Genomic DNA, 19,554 nt, shown 5'->3' on the forward strand with positions numbered 1-19,554 from the left:
GGTGTTTCTGCTATTATATCTTTTATTAACAGCTATCATTTATTGAGTGCTTGCTCTAGCCTAGTCTATGGTAATTTCCTAGTCTTATCATAACCTATAAATTAAGGATTAATTAGTATTCTCATTTCTTTGTTCGGACTCACAGAAAAGTTTAGATGAATGTCTCATCACGTAGTCAATGATGCCTGGATTAAAATCTACAGTTTATCCTTAAAGTTTATGCTTTTAGCACTACGTTGTTCTATGGAGAAGTCAAAAAGAGAAGCACATTTCTCCTGTTAACAGACTAATACATGTAAGCAGAAGGATGCTATGAGAGAATTCTACATACATGGAAAGTTTTACTTCCTGAAAGTCTGGATAATAAAAGTTGGCTAATACACTTTCTGAAATGATAAATTGATTAAGTTTTAGTGAAAATGAATATCGAGTTGCAAAGAAATAGACACTGCTTAAAATAAAGATAACTATTCCCTGCCAAAGCAAATTATAATTGACAATTATTTGAAGAGGTTTTACACATGTAAATAAAGTAAATCTAAGTGCAAAAAGATCTAATCTGAAAAATATTTCTTTGAAACCTAAACATGCTTTAAGTCCTGAAGTAGTTTGCAATGTCTTAAATGATAACTGACCCCTCAATGATTTCCCATAAACATCTAGAAGAAAAAAAATTTAGAACATGATTTCTGGATGAAAGATCTGTATATGCATATTTACATTTAAAAATACCTAGACATTTGCAGATGAATTTAGTAGGCTTTTAAATTGGAAAATGGTTTCTTTCTCCTTTCCCTTCCTGCTTGGAAACTAAGAAAGCATTAGGTCGTATAAGAAGCCCAAACCAAAGGAGTTAGGGTCTCTACAATATGCATGTATTAATACGAACAGACTGAGAAGCGTAAGGTACCACTCTGCAGTCTGAGGACTGAGAGGCCGCTGCAACTGCAGATTTTTGTCTCTCTTGCTGAAGAGGTATCTTTGCAGTCTCTGGAGAAAGCTCAGGTAGCTGTTTGTGGCTTTCAGGATCCTGTCCTGAAAGGGGAGCTATCTGAATGGAAAGAGATGCTGTGTGTGTCTCAGGCACCGGATTAGGGGTCAGTGAGCAGGGCCTTTTGAGAAATGATGGTACTTGGACAGATTTGGAGAACTGTGGAGTATTAACGGGGCTGCTACTTCCTAGATCCTGGTTATGGGTTAGTTTCAAGGTAGAAATCCTCCGAGTTTGAGAATCTTGCCTGTAGTCCTCTTGTAGAACTGGGGTGTTGATGTTAGCGAATGGTGCAGGATCCGTGCTGGAAGCTGCTGGTAGTGGATTAGTGATTTTTTGTGTATATGACATGGTTGTGTTAGATTCTTCAGAATATACAATTGTCTGTCTCGAATCTTCATTGGAATACATAGTTCCCTGAAGAGGTTTTTTGTTAGCAAAGTACTCCATACTGGAGGGAATTTGTGCGTTAGTTACTAACTGGTCTAAAATGACACCCTTTGTGTGCCTGGTTATCAAAGAGCTATGAAAGCTCTCTTTTCTTTCTGGTGGAGGGGGTGCCTGGATTGACAATGGGATCCAGAGAAAGAAATAAAGTTGAAAGAAAAACAGAGAGAGTCCAAGTTAGTCATGAAAGAAACCAGTGTCAACCCTGCCTTTATAGAAGTAAAGCAATGCCACACCTTCTGATTATGCTATCCATTTTGTTAGCTAGATTGAGTGATCATTTTCATTCCATTTAGAATGCACTTACGTTTATTATCAATGTTTGCCCTTAGGGGAAAAAAGTGTTGCCAGAGAATACATTATAACATTTGCTCCATCTACATTCAGGGAAATTATGTTAAAAGTGAACATATGTTCTCTTGGCATATTTTATTAGACTTTGAAATATATACATGGTTTATTTAATAGCATTGTTTTATAACAATTTTCATGCTTGTGGCACAATTTTACTAATATCTCCAACACAGAGCCCTTTATATTTAGTTAATATAATAGTTGCATACTCATAGTTATTGAATACATAATGTATTGCTGACCTCATCAGTTTAAATCCAAAGCATCAGCTGTCAGCTTTTAAAGAATTAGACTATATCCTAGAGATTATGTTAGAAACCGATATGCTTTTATAAGCTTAATCAGAAACAAAACAAAACCAAACCCTTGTTTGTTAAAATTTGTTCTCCATGTTGTAAACACAAACCTGGCAAGCAAACTAAATACAAAAACAAAAACATATTAAAAATTAAACGTATTGAAATATGCACATTAGGAAAGAGGCTGTAAGCAGTGGTCTAATAATCACGCCTTAAAATAGTGCAGTAGACAAGAGTGTGCAGGGTTACCTGAGTTGCTGATCTCTTCTCTTGTAGGTTTGGTCGGACGCTTCTAAAACCTTTTGCTGCCAGAGAGGAATATGGAGCATCTTCGTTCAGTGCCTCTTGACTGCCATCATTGTAAGATCTCCAAGCTTTCATTAAGGGAAAACAATTGGATACAAAAATATCTACGTTCACTTAAACATTTTTTATACAATTTATTTTTATTTCCAAAATCATTTTTATTTCCAAAATTGTAGTGTTCTTACTAGAGGTTTAATTTAATATGCATAACAGTATATGAAATTTAAATGCAACATGAAGTCAGCAATGTGGCTATGAATATGTTTCCTAAAAGTCACAAATAATATAATAATTATTCAGAATATTTTTTCTGTACCTGAGTCTGGTGACTGAGAATCACGCCCTGAAAGAAAAAAAATGTTGAAATTAAGACTAAGGTGAAATAAATGAATAACCCAGTAAAAATAACATGGCCAAGAACTATATGCATTCGTTTTGCAAACATTATTTCAGTTCTAAAGTCTGGGTATGTCAAACATGCCAAAGGGAGGCTTGCACATTTATTTTTGCTTCAATTAGAATGTCATTCATTAAATATCTATAATATATAAATATCTATATAGCAAACACTCATTTTCCCCCTCAATAATGTTGCAACATGCAATTTTAATTTTATTATGGTCAAAGATGAATATATGAATTTCTAAATATCAAATTAAAGGATCAAAAGAGATCTGGTTTATAAACAGCACTAACTCAAACCACCGGATCCTTAGCTTCCGATGTCCTGCTGTTGATAAGCATATTTAACTCCTGTGTTAGAGAACTGTATTCTGTAGTTTGCATTTTTTTTACCTTAAGAAACTGTAGACCTGTCTACCATATCATGTGACATTTTCAAATTACTCTCGAGACTAGGTTTTTCTCCTATTGCAATATAAAACTCATTTTATACTCAAATAGGAAAGAACTGTTACAATATGTTCCACCGTCTTTCAGCTAGTAAGCTGTGGAAAATAAATTTCAGGACTAATAAATTGCTTTTGGTAAGGCAGTTGGCAAGTTATCAGTGATATATTTGTTATCAATTTTATTGAAGTTATATATCCCAAAATCTTCTATATGCACATTTGAGGTCATCAGTTTGCACGTTTAACTCATGTATATTTTAAGTCATCAGCTTGTGTTGCCTGGTTTATTAAAGCACATGGTCAACTTGACTTAGATTCATTAAGCTTTAACTTTGGAGATGATCCTAGGGGTCGGATCATTAGCCCAACCTGCTTTCCAGTCCTGGATTCCTTCTACGTGTTCCCCAGGACCGTCATTAGATTCCCATTTCAATTCATAAAACAGGAATTTTACATGCTGGAAAAGTCTTTGTTTTTCTTTTAGTGCTTCAGAATAGTTATTTTCAAGTTTAAACACATGAATTTAGAATGATAAAAATGGGCTGAGAAATGCGAGCATCTGATTTTTAGATAAAATATTTGATATGGGTTCTTTCCAAATCAAAGGAAGAAACACAAATATGAGTCAGCACAGAGTACATTAGAATGACTCCAGCTCAGGTGAGCTAGAGAAGACTAATGAATTCCCATTCTTTATGATCATTGATAACTTGGTATGGATTTTATCTCCAATGAATTTAAAATTGGAGTAATAAAATGGGTACCATAGCGAAAAATGACTTTGAAGAATTATGCATGAAATGTTTATTGGATCCTACTTCTAGAATTTGTACAATTTTTTAATTTTTATTTTATTTTTTAAAGATGGGGTCTTGCTATTTTGTCCAGGCTGTCCTTGAAATAGTGGGCTCAAGAGATCCTACAGCCTCAGTCTGTTGGTTAGCTGGGACTACAAGTGTGTGCCACTGGGCCTGGCCCTTCTTCTAGGATTTGATGGAAGCAGAAATGATTGAAATTCTTAATCAGTTATATGATGAAGATAAAGAAAAACACAGTTTGGCAAAAAATACAGGGCAATCATCAGAATTCTGCTTTGGGGCACTCAGGAGAGAGATTTAATAACCACGAGGCTGCCATCTACTGTGGACAATGAACAAATTTTGGGATTTGGGAAAGGACAATGAAAAGCAAATTTTGGGATTTGGGAAAAGGCAATAAAATAGCCCAAATCTACTTTATGAAAAGAGAAGCAGCATTAATAACAATGATTATATTCTAATTTTTTCTTGAGGATAGGGAGTTTCTTTTATGCTAGGTTTGGTAAAACTGAGATAAAAAAGAAGGCTGTGTGGTATGTGCTGGGGACGAGGTAATGGGAGCCAGAGGCTTGGAGGTGCAAGGGTGCAGGTGTGGTGAGAAAGAAGAGTGTGTACTGGGCAGGTCTGAAGGACACTGGAAATAAACTCCCTCTAACTGATAGTCTGTAGGGGGCAGGCTGTGTTTCTTCACGCTGGTCACCGTGTTGAAGATGATGGAGCCCCAGGAAATGGTAAGTGTGAGAATCAGAGGACAGTCACTCCAGGCTCAACTGTGGGTCTCTTCCTAGGACACTGGGCCCAGGGATTTCCAAATGAATCTGTCCCTGTGTCACTGGAAATATTAGACAGTAAGAGTGGTGGGCTGTTCTGAAGGACCTTGCATCGCACAGTGGACACGCGTGTGCAGAATTAAGAGAAAGGAGAAAATGGCCATGGATTCAAGCTTCAGGATGAACCAGTATTTTAATAAAGCTTATGTTGATGATTAAAGTCTGCCTTGAAGTGGGTGGTCTTTCAAGGAGACTAAAGTACATTCATTTCTCTTTCTTTAAAATAAATCCAATTACAGATACTTGGAACACCCAGTCCTGATTTGCTCTTTTATTATAGTCTTCTATGTGGACACTTTTTAGCATAGCCCTGCTTTTCTTGTGTCCCCGCAGGAAAGACTAGGAGAGGGAGGACACCTGTTTTTTGGAGCAGGTAATAGAAAGTATCACGCATCCATGTCAAGTGAAGAGAATATAGGTTAGAAAAAAAAAAAGTTGCTCAGGTAAATGGCTTGGCAGATGTGTGGGGAAAATGGTTTTCCCCCAGATCTGCAACATTATTGATGCACATTCACTTGTGAAAAAAAACCCAAAGCTAGGACTAGGGGCCTGAGTTCTTAATTTCTAGTGTTCTTTAGTTGATAGTCACTGCTTCACTGAAAATCCACGAATGACTAAACGGTGTAAGTTTTTCCCTTTCCTGGCTGCTTTGCATGCGAATATTTTAACAAATAGGGTCTTGAAGAATGAAGAGCTCCATGTGCTCTTAAGAGCCCTTTTCCTTGTGTCGAGGCACAAACTGGTGAGTATCTGTCTGAGATTTTGTGCAAGACCTTCCTGGTTCCATGTCAGGGGTGGAACTGGATGCCCTCCATGGCCCTTTCCACTGTTATGATTCTAACATGACAGCTTTTATGTAGCTGTGTTTGTGATACGTGTCACATCGTAATCTCTACTCTCAGGTTTTATTTGAATCCCTTTTAACTGATATGCTATATTGACACTATCACTATATTTTTCTTGAAAATTATTATTTTGATGCCTATAACTCATTTCTTTAGAAGACTCAAGTGCTTTTCAAGAATTATTTTAAAATGTTGATTAAATTCAGGTCAACTAATTGAGTACCTACTGTGTTTCTATGTACAATTATAACCCTTTTCATTTATTTTCTTCATTTACTCTCATTTATTCTGACAAATCTTTGTGAGTCTGGGAAATGATTAAGCTTTCAGAGAGGTAAGAAAATGACAAACAATTTTTCATTTGAAAGAAAGGAAATGAGATCTAGACAGACTAATTTTCTTAAGGGCATAAAACATGCAGGTGGTATCGACAAGACCCTGTCTCTTGGCAGAGTGGTCCCCATACTGCGGCATTCCTTTAGGCTGCCAAGGGGTTTTGGTGAAATAAAATGTTTTCAATTGTTTCTCAATAATCATTGTCCTGGTTTTGGCATAGGTTTAAAATATCCGTGTGTGCTCTGATGGATTGTCCAGTGGGAATTTACTTCTTATAAAAGGAAAAGAGAAAGACAGACTGACTCAGGGGACAAACAGGTGATGACTCAGATTGACTCTCTGATCAGAGAAGGGAGTGAAAATGGCTTGGGACCTTTTCTGGAGGTTTTACATAAAGGCTGTTGTATTTTAACAATATCGAAGGCAATAAATATTTATCAATTCCCTTTTGATTCACATAAAGACACTGTATCATATAAGTTCTTATGAAAGCTACATAGAATGCAGTTGTGCATATTAATGCTAACTTCTTTATTCAAAAATGTAGTGGAAGCTTCTTTGAAAAAGGGGACCAGGTGTGGTGGCTCACACCTGTAATCCCAGCACTTTGGGAGGCCGAGGCGGGCGGATCACTTGAGGTAAGGAGTTCGAGACCAGCCTGGCCAACATGGTGAAACCAGGTCTCCACTAAAAAAAATACAAAAATTAGTCAGGCATGGTGGCAGGCCCTGTAATCTCAGCTACTCAGGAGCCTAAGTCAGGAGAATGCTTGAACCTGGGAGGCAGAGGTTGCAGTGAGCCGAGATCATGCCACAGCACTGCAGCCTGGGCCACAGAGCAAGACCCCACCCGTCTCAAAAAAAAAAAAAAAAGAGAAAGAAAAAGGGATCTTACTTTATGTCTAATTGACACAAAAGAGGGCTGTTTTTAAACAATTATGTCCAAAATTCAGTGGACTTCATTCTCTAGAAATCTTACTCCTAGTGATAGAAAACTTAAAATAGCCCAAAGCTACATTGTTGTTACTGAAGATCATTTCATATTCTTGAAGTGTGAAATATTTTTTCTTGCTGTTGTAATTCTGAAGCATTACATCTTTTCTATGAAGTCGAGTTATATGAAAGTGCGTGTCCAGTTTCGGCTCTCCACATGGGCACTGTGGAAGCAGTGCGGCGTTTTCTGGCACGTGCGTCAAGGTTCACGTCTGAGTAGGTTGGGCTGAGATCCTATTTGGTTGAAATGTCAGTGACATTCAGGGTATTCGCGTTCCAATTACACAATGGCCCTGAACTCTTACGTTTATTGTCTTACTTGCCTTCATTCCTGTTTCTCATGGTATCCAATGTAAATACATCTGTAGTTTTTCTAACACCTTTTTATGTTCATACATGCATGAGCCAATACATACAAATGGAGATTTGTATAGAGATTTTTTTTTAACCAAAATGAGGTCATACTATAAACCTTGCAATGCATCTTGCATTTTCTTTTAACTTAATATATAACTGAACTCACTAGCCTGGCATTTAAACTTGGACGTTGAAATCCATTTGTGGATTAGAGGTGGTGAATGGAAGTGGGATTCTGCATATGGAAGTTCATTTTTTTTCTCAAGAAAAACTCAGTAGTTTAGAATTAAGTGGCTGTAAAGTGAAGAACACCCTGAGTATTTAATCAACTGCTAGATGTATGTGTGTTGAAGACTGTGATATGCATAGTGAGAATTAAAATTATTTAAAGACTCCCCATCCCTTTCTCACTTCTGCTGTAAGACCCATTAATCTTATAAATAAAAAACAGCAATCCCCAAACTGCAACTAACCAACCAGCCAACCAACCAACCAACTGATCACCAACAGGTGTGAGTCTATTTCAGGGTCTGGAGGCACTGGGCTTGCTGGCCTCCCTTTGACCTTCTAACAGCTGCACCCCCTCCCAGTGCAGACTGTGCCTTAGGCACTGTGCCTAACTTCGGTACTGTGGCTTAGATAGTCACAACAGAGATTTATTATAAAGAGACCACCTGAGTGGATGCTGAAATCTCGCACCCCCAGTGACTTCCTATCTGTGGGTACGTGTTAATCTTGATTGGTCAAGATTTTGATATGTTTAAATATATATAGTAGAAGGGTATTTGTCAGTTGGATTAAAGGAAAGCAAAGGTCTCTTTCAAAACTAATGTTCTATCATTCTGTTCACAACCTTTGACAAAGAATCCAGTTAATGAAGATTCAGTTTCCTACAAATCCCTTTTTTCATCCTGTACCCCTGTACTCCTACCCCAAAAGTTTTTAGGTTAAAAAAAAAAGCCAAAAACCTCTGAGTTATCTTAATGAAATATTATGTTACTTAAGTTCATGAGATAACAAAAACTTAAATAGTTATTAACACTCACAGTTATTCAACCTATTTTTGGCAAGTGACTGTTGTTTTTAATTATACATTTAAAATGTTTCCTACAAGATCTCATTTTCCTTTGCTTTTTACGTTTAGAACAAAAACAGTCAGAAGAGCTAGAAGCCATTCAAGTGCGACATTGTGTGAGTTAGTGATATATTATACCTGCAGCCAATAGGTTTGGAGAACTTTGCACTCTCTTCACAGATGTTAGCGTAACAGACATGGCGGCACGTTTGCGAGCACACCCACCGCTATCTGGAAGCAAAAAAATGATATAGCAGAGGCCAAGGCAACGGGAAAAGCACGTGCAATATCATGCGTTTTAAGTGAAATGTGCCAGACATCCATGAGAAAGATGAACAGTTAGAATTAGTAATCATGGAATGCACCTGCCAATTTCACACCACCCTCAAACTAAAACAAACAAAACGAAACAAAACAAAAGAAGACCAGGGATCTGTCTTAGAAATAGGTGTCACTGTTTTAGTGAAAGCATGGAAGACTTAATACTTAACACTTTATGGTTTTCTTTGTGAAAACTCAGGCACAGAACTCAACCTGGTTTATACCATTTAAATTCAATTTATACTAAACCTATAAGCATTGGAGCTGGCTTTTAGAGTCAAGGATTAGCTCTATGTAAGGATTAAAGGCTATGGTACAACATACTTTTAAGTTAATATCATTTAAGTTTTACCATCTTCTAGCTGTTATAATTCCCAAAGAGAGCTTGAATAATTCTTGCAGTAAAAAATTATTGGTGACACAGGTATGATACATTTTTTAGGATTCATAGAGGAACACATGGCATTATGGAAAGTCCATTCTTCCTGTAGTTATTGTTAGTTATGCAAATAACTAGCCTTATTAAAAAGTATTGATATATATGGTATTGAAATGACCATGTTTAAAGAAAGGAGTATATTGCTTTTACTTTTAAAATTTTAATTTTTGAGCAGGGGTCTTGCTCCATCACCCAGGCTGGAGTGCAGTGGCATCATCATAGCTCATTGCCGTCTCAACTTCCCGGGCTCAAGCAATCCTCCTGCCCCAGTCTCCTGAGTAGCTAGGACCACAGGCACATACCCGCTAACATTTTAACTTTTTGTAGAGACGTGGTCTTGCTATGTTCCCCAGGCTGGTCTCAAACTCCCTGGCTCAAGCGCTCTTTCTGCCTCGGCCTCCCATTACAAGCATGAGCCACCACACCTGGCCTCATTTATTGCTTTTATACTTTTAACAATATGTGTACTATGATTCATATCTTTAAACTTATACAAGTCATAATGTGAAATAAAATCAGTGTAAGTTCATCAGCCATTTTAATGTGCTATGAGAAGTTTAGACTTCTAAATTTGGAAGAGAAGTCTTTTAAAATTGGAAGGCCAATGTTCTATTTATGACCAGATTCAAATTCCATTCTTACATTCCTCTGTAATATGGCATGTGCAATAAATAGTTTTGCTCATTCTCCTCATTCTGCTTATTAAGACCAAATTAAATTAAATCTTTTTGAAAGTTATAAAAAAAGACAATATAACCACCGATATAGTAACATAATCATTATATATTGTCACATTTCCATTTTTCCTTTTTCTTTTTCTTTATTTTCATAAGGAAAGTATCAAGTTTGTTTATTGGACATGACAGAATTTAGATTAGAAAAGATGCTTGGAAGTATAATTTGAAGGAATTTTTCATAAAATTTATAAATAGTAAGATTAATAGAACTTAAAATCAGTGGAGTGATTCTTACTTCACTTTTTTAAAGTATATGTTTAAAGTAATAATTTCTTAATGTAGAAAATCATTAAACCAGAAAACCAACTTGAAATAATATTAAAAGAAAATGAACCAAATAAATCAAAGGTTATAATTAAGAACCCAAAGAAAGTGACACAAATGGGAGAAACAACTGAAGATTCCTTCAGGAAAGGCTCCGAAAGGATTTTAGCGAACTCAGCAAACTGAAAGTGCTTAGAGACAAGTGCGTCTGATAAGATGGAGGTAATGTTATTGCTTCCAGGAGCTGTAAACTGGTTAAAATGGTTGTGTAGTCAAAGGCGTTGAAAGTGAAAACTGACATCACTCTAAGAGTGATTTTATTTCCTAGTTCTGTTAATTCTGAACATCTAACAAGCACATAGGTGAAAAGAGAAAATTCCAGAATGAGAAGATCCAGCGTCACAGATTAAATCTCTGGTGTTCAAACTGTGGGCTGCGACGCCCTGGGCTGCACTGGGGAATTCATGAGGGTGTTGGGGGAGAGTTCCTGTTTTTAAGGAAAACACAGTGCTAACTGTTGGACACTCAATGAATTACTCGCTTGGGGCAGTGCACGGTTTCAACATAATAGACGCGCTATATTCCCTTTGATGACATCATATTTTTGAAAAACTGGGATTTTGATACTTGCTATGATAAAAAGCAAGTACCCTCTGAAGAACATTTTATTTATTTATGTTTAGAGACAGGGTCTTGCTCTGTTGCCCAGGCTGGAGTGTAGTGATGCAATCGGAGCTCACTGGGCTCAAGCTGATCCTCCTACCTCAGCTTCCCTCGTAGCTGGGATTACAGGCACATGCCACCACACCAGCTAATTTTTAAAATTTTTACAGAGATAGGGTCTCACTATGTTACCCAGGCTTGTCTCCAACACCTGGGGTCAAGCAATCTCCCTGGCTCAGACTCCCAAAATGCTGGAGTGAGCCACCATGCCTGTCTGGCCTAGAAAACATCTTACATCAGTAAATGAGAGTGGCCATGTACAATCTAATTCTAAGGTCTGAGAAATTTTTCAGTGTGCAACAGGCACACACATAATATTACTAAGTAATTCTTGTTATAAAGAATGAAATAAAACTATTTTCTTTCAATTTATGTGTATTGTTCTGTCAAATGACTAAGTTGTTAGAACAAAATATTTATAAAGTAATTATTAAGTTATTAAGTTGTTAGCACCTAACTACTTAATAAATAGAAGTGTTACATATTTTTGGCCTAGGAGCACAATGAAGAAATTACTGAGACATTAAAGGTCACTGTAAACCAAGAAAGTTTGGGAATCTTTGGGTTAGACAATTTATGTATTTTAGGAAGCTCTAAGTCTTAGATGAAATAAATGAAGACTCTGTCTTTAATAAAGTTTAATAAAGGGCTGAATTCTAAAGCTCGAGGCATTTGTAAAATTGCTGGAACAGAATAATCTATTATGTTCTGTTTCTACTTCCTTACATATTGATACTTTCTGATACTCCTTGAAGATATTTTTAAGATCTTAAAATGAGGATGCCACCTTTCATGGGTCAGTTTATCCTAAAGAATCCTAATGCTGGTTTTGCCTTTTGTCCTCATTAATGACCTGCAGCTTTGCTGGGCTACTCTTCCCCTGAGCTGCAAGATTCCTGGAAGCTGTTCCTATTGCTGGAAACCACTCATATGGGTAAATTATACATGGAGAATTATTTGATGTCTTTCCTTCTCTCCTTTCTTCAATAGCTAAGATATGCCTAAGAAAGTCATGCATTAAAAATTCTAAAAGTGGACATATAACATGTTTTGTATATTTTTTCTACATTGTTTAGACACTTTAGTAGGAAAAATTAACCACATTCCCTATGGCTAGTTTATTATGTACTGATTAAGAGCAAATACTTAACTTAAAAGAATGCTTTTTAACCGTGGTGACCGACATATGAAGATTTAAATAGGAATATATATTTTTAATGATTGATATATTGGATAGATATATCAATCAATAAAGAGATATATTCCTGTTTAAATGAATATTGATATATATATCAATAAAACTGGCCTCTATTATTTATCTATATAGATTATCTATCTGCATTATCTATCCATATATTATCTGCATTATCTATCGATAGATAGATAGATAGACAAAAAAGTCAGAAGAGCTAGAAGCTATTTTGGGGATGAGAAAAATAACTTGTGGGGCCACTTTATTCATCTATCTATCTATCTATCTATCTATCTATCTATCTATCTATCATCTGTCTATCTGTAGATAGATAATGCAGGCCAGTTTTATTGACTAGCTCTTTAGGAACAAATTCCTACTTCATTTTGTAAATACAGTAACAATGCTTTCAAATTCCTAAGGCAATATATGTGTGTCTATATATACATATATATTTAAAAGTGGTATGTTTTTATAAAAACATTATAATTATTATTTTGGAATTTTGAGCAAAAGTTTTCAGCCACTTTTGATCAATTTTATGCATATGTTTGAATACCATATTTTCCAATCATTATACATTAAGTGGAAGTTCATCCAAATAAGCAAAATAATCCTATACAAATTGCATCCCATCCAGAGTCAAGCTTACCCCTTAGAAATGAGAAGATGCTTTAGAAGGTTACATTTATGCTGCTAAGCAGTAACTTGGCTCAAGTACCTTAGTGACTTAAACAAATTTACAAATTTCTATGTGCTTATTTTGCTATGAGGGATTGAATTATATGAATAGGAAGGTTAATTATTGAGCATACTGCACATCAACACAGCATATTCAGTATATCATGTATGCATATCTCTGTCATAATAGGGTTATAGTAAATAGGAAAATCAGCACTCAGTAAAATGAGGAATACTGGGAGTTATGATCCACTTAAGTCTATAGGGAGATGTCTTGGAAGGATCAGGAAATATCACTTCCTCTTGTGGAACTTCTGCTGGAGTGATTTTGTAGCTCCAAAACATGGCTGATGCTAGTCCAGCTGTGGGCTCTACATTCTATTTGCTTTCTTCTGTCTCCTTTACCTGCTAATATTTTCTACTTCATTCCCCATGTCTACTTCTGACATCTCCAGTCATCAAGATGCCTTTGCATGGTGCATTTGCAGGGTTATAACTTCTCTTGATTGCTGAGCCTTCCTTGTGTGTTTTGACTGTCTCCAGTATCCTCATCTTGCCTGTTGTCTACATGTCTGCAAGGTGACTGCATCCTCAGGAGCCTGCCCACACAGCCTTCTCTGAGGCCACTATGGCACATGGCACATGACGCAAGGCTCTGCACTCGACCTGGGGATTAGGTATTGGTCCTCGACAGCCACTGGGTAATGCTCCTTGTAGGCACTTGATGCAACAAGAGACCTCAAAAAGGCAACCACGTGGACATGAGAGAATATTTTGGGCCATCCCTTCTACTCTGCCATGGGGCGAAGGCTCAAACAACTTTCCAGTGATCACTTGTGGATAGGAAATGGTATCATTTAAACACAAGTTACAAAATTTCAATGAGAAAGTTGTTTCTTCAATTACTTCATATTGTATATTTCAAGGTGGGGGGAAGGCAAAATTATAAGCCAAATTATTTCTACTGTGGAAAAAAGTTCATATGTACAAAGCATGTATCATGAACACTTTTACAGTTAAAATGTATACAATACAGTTTAGAGGCACAGTTGTTAAGCTATTTGGAGATACTGCTCTCACATCTACACATATAATGCTTATAACACTATGGAATTGTGACTATAGATTAATTAAGCTGATTTTGTATAAAACTTTGGCACTCTATCTGCTGACTTCTTCAACATAAAGAGTTTATAAAACAGGTAAGTTTGAATATTTTCTACTAGAGCAACTTGCCTTTGAATTTAGCCTATTTTTAAGTGAGAGATTTCAAAAGTACACAAACAAATGACATACTACCTCTTCTTATTGTTTATAGGAGTTAGTTTTAACATGTGATTAGAGAAAAAGGGAGTAGGAGCAAGTAATAGAAGAGAAAATTCTATGTTTGGTGGCTATAAGAGTGGGGCACAAATACAAAGAAAGAAAGTAATGAATCTGTGCTATGTATCTAATCAGAAACTCAGAATCACATTTAGGATCAGAAGAGTGCTAAACTAATGATTTAGGGCCAACATGATTTCTAGAGAGCAAGGCTAAAAGAGTTTAAAACTAACAGACAGCATACCTGTATTCATTTTGACCTTGGAGAGTTTGTTATTAAAGTCTTCAGTTCTCCTGCAGAAAAAAAACGGTGCATAATTTGTTCACTAGCATGTGGAAGAAAACAGCATGAAAGTGTGTCTTGTTTTTGTTTTTGATGTACCTGTAAGTTAATATCACATTATCATTAGTCTTATTTAAATCAGTGTTTAATAAGGTAGGAAGAATTTATAATTCTGTTCATGTTAAACTTTAATTATTGGTCCTATGATCATAAAACAGATCATATTCTGTTTTTATGCTTTTGTTTAATGGTGAGCATTAATGGATGAAAATGGAGAAGTTTTGTGCTTGTTTGTTTTTCTTTTTTTCTTTCTTTCTTTTTTTTTTGAGATGGAGTCCCTCACTGTCGCCCAGGCCACAGTGCAGTGGTGCGATCTTGGCTCACTGCAATCTCCGCCTCCTGGGTTCTAGTGATTCCCCTGCCTCAGCCTCCCAAGTAGCTGGGATTACAGGCACATGCCACCACACCCAGATAATTTTTTTGTGTTTTTAATAGAGATGGGGTTTCACTATGTTGGCCAGGCTAGTCTTGAAGTCCTGACCTCATGATCCATCTGATTCAGCCTCCCAAAGTGCTGGGATTACAGGTGTGAGCCACCGTGCCCGGCCTGTTTGTTTCTTTTTTAGAGAGAGGGTTGTGCTCTGTTACCCAGGCTGGAGTGCAGTTGGTGTGATCATAGCTCACTGCAGCCTTAATCTCCCGGGCTCAAGCCATCCTCCCACCTCAGCCTCTCAAGGTGCTGGGATTACAGGTGTGAGCCACCGTGCCTGGTTGAGTTTTCACTTTAAAAAATTAAATTTCTTTTACAAATATTTATACAAATCGTTTTTGTTCTCTAAGCCTGAAATGATTGTCTGTTAAGTGTCCTCTTCCAGAGTTTTAAAAGTGACCCTGGCACTTTAAAATCATTACCTTACATGTGCAGGTCAATTAACTACTGGGGAATATGTAATGAATGTAATGCATATTTTCAGGACACTGTCAAGAAAGATGAAATTCATCTTTCTCTTTTTTAAAGACACAGGAAATAGATGGTCACCACAAAATCCATCTCTGCATTAGTATTAAATGCTGACTTTTCCCAGTGAAATGTTGGTTGCAAAGCAATTGAGATTAATTCACTAGAAACGGTTGGCAGAAAGGGGTTGTCTCAGAAAAAAGTTTTTTTTTTTTGAGATGAGTCTCGCTCTCGTCGCCCAGGCTGGAGTGCAGTGGCGCGATCTTGGCTCACTGCAAGCTCCACCTCCTGGGTTCACGCCACTCTCCTGCCTCAGCCTCCCGAGTAGCTGGGACTACAGGTGCCCGCCACCACGCCCGGCTAATTTCTTTTTGTATTTTTAGTAGAGACAGAGTTTCACCCTGTTAGCCAGGATGGCTACAATCTCCTGATCTTGTGATCCGCCCGCCTCGGCCTCCCAAAGAAAAAAGTTTTAAATATTGTGTATCGTTTTATGACATGTGAGATGACTTAGTTCTTTCTCTGGCATATTCTCTTAGCCCATTTATGGAGTTTCTTATTTACCCATACCCTGAGACCAAAGAGGAAAGACACGCTGATAAGGAAGCAAATCTCCTAAGTCCAAGAGCTCCCTGCAAGAGCTGTCTGACCTGGGCCACTTGGCCTTTGCTCCTGAGTGGGCCTGTTGTTGAGTATCCACAAGAACCCCCCAGCACAACACACTCACAGCTTCCAGGCACATCAGTACTGCAACATCTGAACATTTTCAAGAATTTTATTTATTCCTTTTGGATGAATGAGGATAAGTTTGAAATGAAACCATTGGCATGATCACCTGTCAAGAAAGACTTTTGATAAGCAAAGTTTTTTCAGTCTCTAAAAAGAGCAGCAAATGAGCTTCCTGACTTTCTTGCCTATGTCCGCCAAGGTTCTCACCCTCTTCTCCCTTCTGACCATTTCCTCTGCTCAATTCACAACTATTATTTTCTTTCAATGTGGCTATTGGAGTTCACCTCTTTTGGAAAGCCTGGCTTTGTTCATTACTGATGAAAAATTATAATAATAAAATCAAAATGTGAATATTAGCTAAATATAATGGTACTTCTCTCCCAGTGGGGGAAAAATGATGAAAGAAAATAACATTAAAAATACACTTACATCCTATGAAATATAATTATAAAGCAAGATTTTATATATAGATATGTATATGTATAATGTAATCCTCGTTTTGCTATATACACGTATATGTGCACGCACACACACACACATACACACACACACGTATATTTGCCTAGATTGAATTACTAATACCTTAGGACTCAATAAATGCTAAATTAATGAACATTTAAAATAGGTAAAATCATAGTACTGATAATCACCTCAAGATAAGTTTTTAGAGCTCTACGCTGAAAACAATATAGACGATATCCTTACTATGTGGTGTTTAATTTTTGTGTAGTCTGTGTTCAGTGTCATATCGTTGTCCATCTGCCCTGGGCGTCATTGCAGTGTAGGGAGCAGGGCAGGAGCCATGCTTAGCGTGGCCAGGCCAGAACTGAGTTTCCACAGGGCTATGGGGTACTTCATAGGGGCATTTCATAGGCCAACAGACTCTGAAAAATGATTGAGGGAAATTTTATGATGGTGAATTTTATCTCCTATTTTTCAGTGTAGGCAACTAAACAGGCACATTTCTGTTTTACTTTTTTGTTTTGTTCTTCTCCAGAATTACACAGAAAAAATGTGGCATATTTCTAAAAACTCAACTTGGTAGCCTTAAGACCGCCTGTATTGAGGGATACCGATGAAGTCAGGGAAGAGGGCAGTGGCCAGCACAGGAGCTTTGGGAAAGCTCCTTCAAACGTATTTATTTTAATCTCTCGGTAGCTCTTGGTAGCAAAACTCCTAATATGTTAACCTTAAATGGACAAAATAAATGGAAAAGAAAAGCCTCAGGGGATGTCTGTGACTGAAACTGAGGCAACTTCTAAAACAAGAAGGGATAAACAACCTCCAGAAAATGAGGATTATAAGGACCTTTCCCAAATTCGACTTCTTCATTCCTTTTGAAACCAGGCAACGCTGTGCTTAAAACTGCTTAAGGTTTTAAAACTGAATGAGGAAGACAGTATTTGGGCTAGAATAATAGTGATTGACAAAGAAAACATCAGATACAGAAGGTTAACTCTCAGAATACAAAATCTGCTGATATACAATAATAATGTTTTTGTACCAAGTTAGAGAACTAGTTATCAACATCTATTGTTTGAATTCAAATGCTGATATTTACAGAACATCTAACACTCAAAAAGTAAAATAGGATTAACAAGAACAAAGAACGGTGCCACAAATCCTTGAGGTTTTCATCTTTAAAGTGATGTATCCTGTTACTTATAAATGTAATTTGTGAGGTTTTTTAACTTCCCATTGTTTTAGATGTCAAAATGTGAAATGACTAACTTCCTAATCAAGCAAGACATTTTCCAAGTCGTTAAAAGAAGAATCCCAGTGATTGAGCTCTCAAGAAGAACCTGAAACCGAAAGGGCTTCTTGGGTGACTAATAAAAATGCATGATTCTATTTCCATTATTTGTGCTAAGTCCATTAACAAATCCACAACTGAGAACTCTCTTTAGACAGTTCAAACTAAAGTGAATCTAATCTCTTTTGTTCTGCTCTGAAAAAGTGTCCTTGATTGTACTTACATAACAAGCACAGATTATTCTGGAAAGCATCAAATTCCTAAGGTCTTTGCATGCTACTAGAAAACAGCATCTCAAGTATTCTCTTAACTTGGAATTGAACCAGGGACGAGACTATGAGAACTGACCATAACATGGAGACCACCTTGAGCCTTAGCAGACAGTCCACGGAGCAAAGAACTCTCCGAACATGAAGGTGTCAGCATGATTTTCAATAGGTGCTAGGGGATTGTATTTACTTTTGTCAAAGTTTCGTATAGAAAGCAACTTCATATGTGTCCTAATTTGTGACAACAACGGATTTGTTTTACTTGTGGGTTAGAGTAGCCTCTACTGCCAAAATACATATGCCAATAGATTGTGTTGATTGTTCATGGAAGGGCTGTTAACAGCATGACTTCAGGTCTATAGTCTTTTAATTCTGCTTGAATTTCTTTTTTTTTCTTTTTCTTTTTCCTTTTCTTTTTTTTGTTTTGAGACGGAGTCTCACTCTGTCGCCCAGGCTAGAGGGCAGTGGCACGATCTCGGCTCACTACAACCTCCACCTCCTGGGTTCAAAGGATTCTCCTGCCTCAGCCTCCTGAGTAGCTGGAATTACAGGCGTGCACCACCACGCCTGGCTAATTTTTGTATTTTTAGTAGAGACGGGGTTTTACCGTGTTGGTCAGGCTATTCTCAAACTCCTGACCTTGTGATCCTCCCGCCTCGGCCTCCCAAAGTGCTGCGATTACAGACGTGAGCCGCCACGCCTGGCCAATTCTGCTTGAATTTCTTTGGATTATCAGACATCTCATTTTTCTCGGAATCAGAGCAGGCTGTGTTCTCAATACGTATAAGAGAATAGACTGGGTAATTTAACTTTTGAAAGAGGATCCTAAGGAGTTTGATCCTGCATGGGCACGAACATGCCTTTGTGCCCGTTGTCTTATAATTCTGCTTGAATTGTTTTGATTACCAGGCATCCCATTCTGAAGAGCAGCAGAGACAAAATCCTTTCCCCAGTTTTGGCCAAGAATTCTATGTAGGTCATTTTATTTTTGTAGACCTGAATTTAAGCACCAAGACCATGTATGAAACTAGAGGACTGAATTTTAGCTCAGTTAATGTGAGGAGTTGCCCAAAAGATTTTCCACAGACTAATCTTAAGCCAATACGTTGCTACTGTTATTTTGAAATTAATATATTCACAGTTCATATATTATTCAAAAAAGGACATATTGATGTTTAAGTAGTAGGAAAACATTGCAGGATGTTAGTTTTTTTAAAAAGAGATGTATTTTAAACATGAGAATAAAAATACAATCATATTAAGGTTATGCACCAGATTTTAACTTGAATTTACTTATTTATTTTGAAATGGGATCATTTGTAGCACTCTCTTTGGATAAACTGCCCTAAGTGATCAATGCATTAATGCATCTCTCTCTATC

General features: G+C 37.0%; 1 protein-coding gene across 6 annotated transcripts in view; it reads right to left on the bottom strand.

Annotated features, from left to right (window-relative positions):
* Positions 1 to 19,554, bottom strand: part of SORBS2 (sorbin and SH3 domain containing 2) — a 227,378-nt gene that overhangs the window by 92,034 nt on the left and 115,790 nt on the right. For 4 of the 6 annotated variants that reach the window (XM_063664381.1, XM_054484209.2, XM_063664380.1 and 1 more), the window contains exons 3-6: positions 14,426 to 14,475; positions 8,640 to 8,732; positions 2,714 to 2,740; positions 2,341 to 2,465 (exon numbers count right to left, since the gene is read on the bottom strand). In XM_063664381.1, coding sequence (XP_063520451.1) covers positions 2,341 to 2,465; positions 2,714 to 2,740; positions 8,640 to 8,732; positions 14,426 to 14,435 — 255 coding nt within the window. In that variant the 5' untranslated portion in view covers positions 14,436 to 14,475. Of the gene's footprint in view, positions 1 to 889; positions 1,553 to 2,340; positions 2,466 to 2,713; positions 2,741 to 8,639; positions 8,733 to 14,425; positions 14,476 to 19,554 lie in introns of all 6 variants that reach the window. The other 2 variants (XM_054484207.2, XM_054484212.2) reach the window with 2 other exon arrangements.

This window comes from Pongo pygmaeus, chromosome 3 (genome assembly GCF_028885625.2).
Source record: "Pongo pygmaeus isolate AG05252 chromosome 3, NHGRI_mPonPyg2-v2.0_pri, whole genome shotgun sequence".
Classification (NCBI taxonomy): Eukaryota; Metazoa; Chordata; class Mammalia; order Primates; family Hominidae; genus Pongo; species Pongo pygmaeus.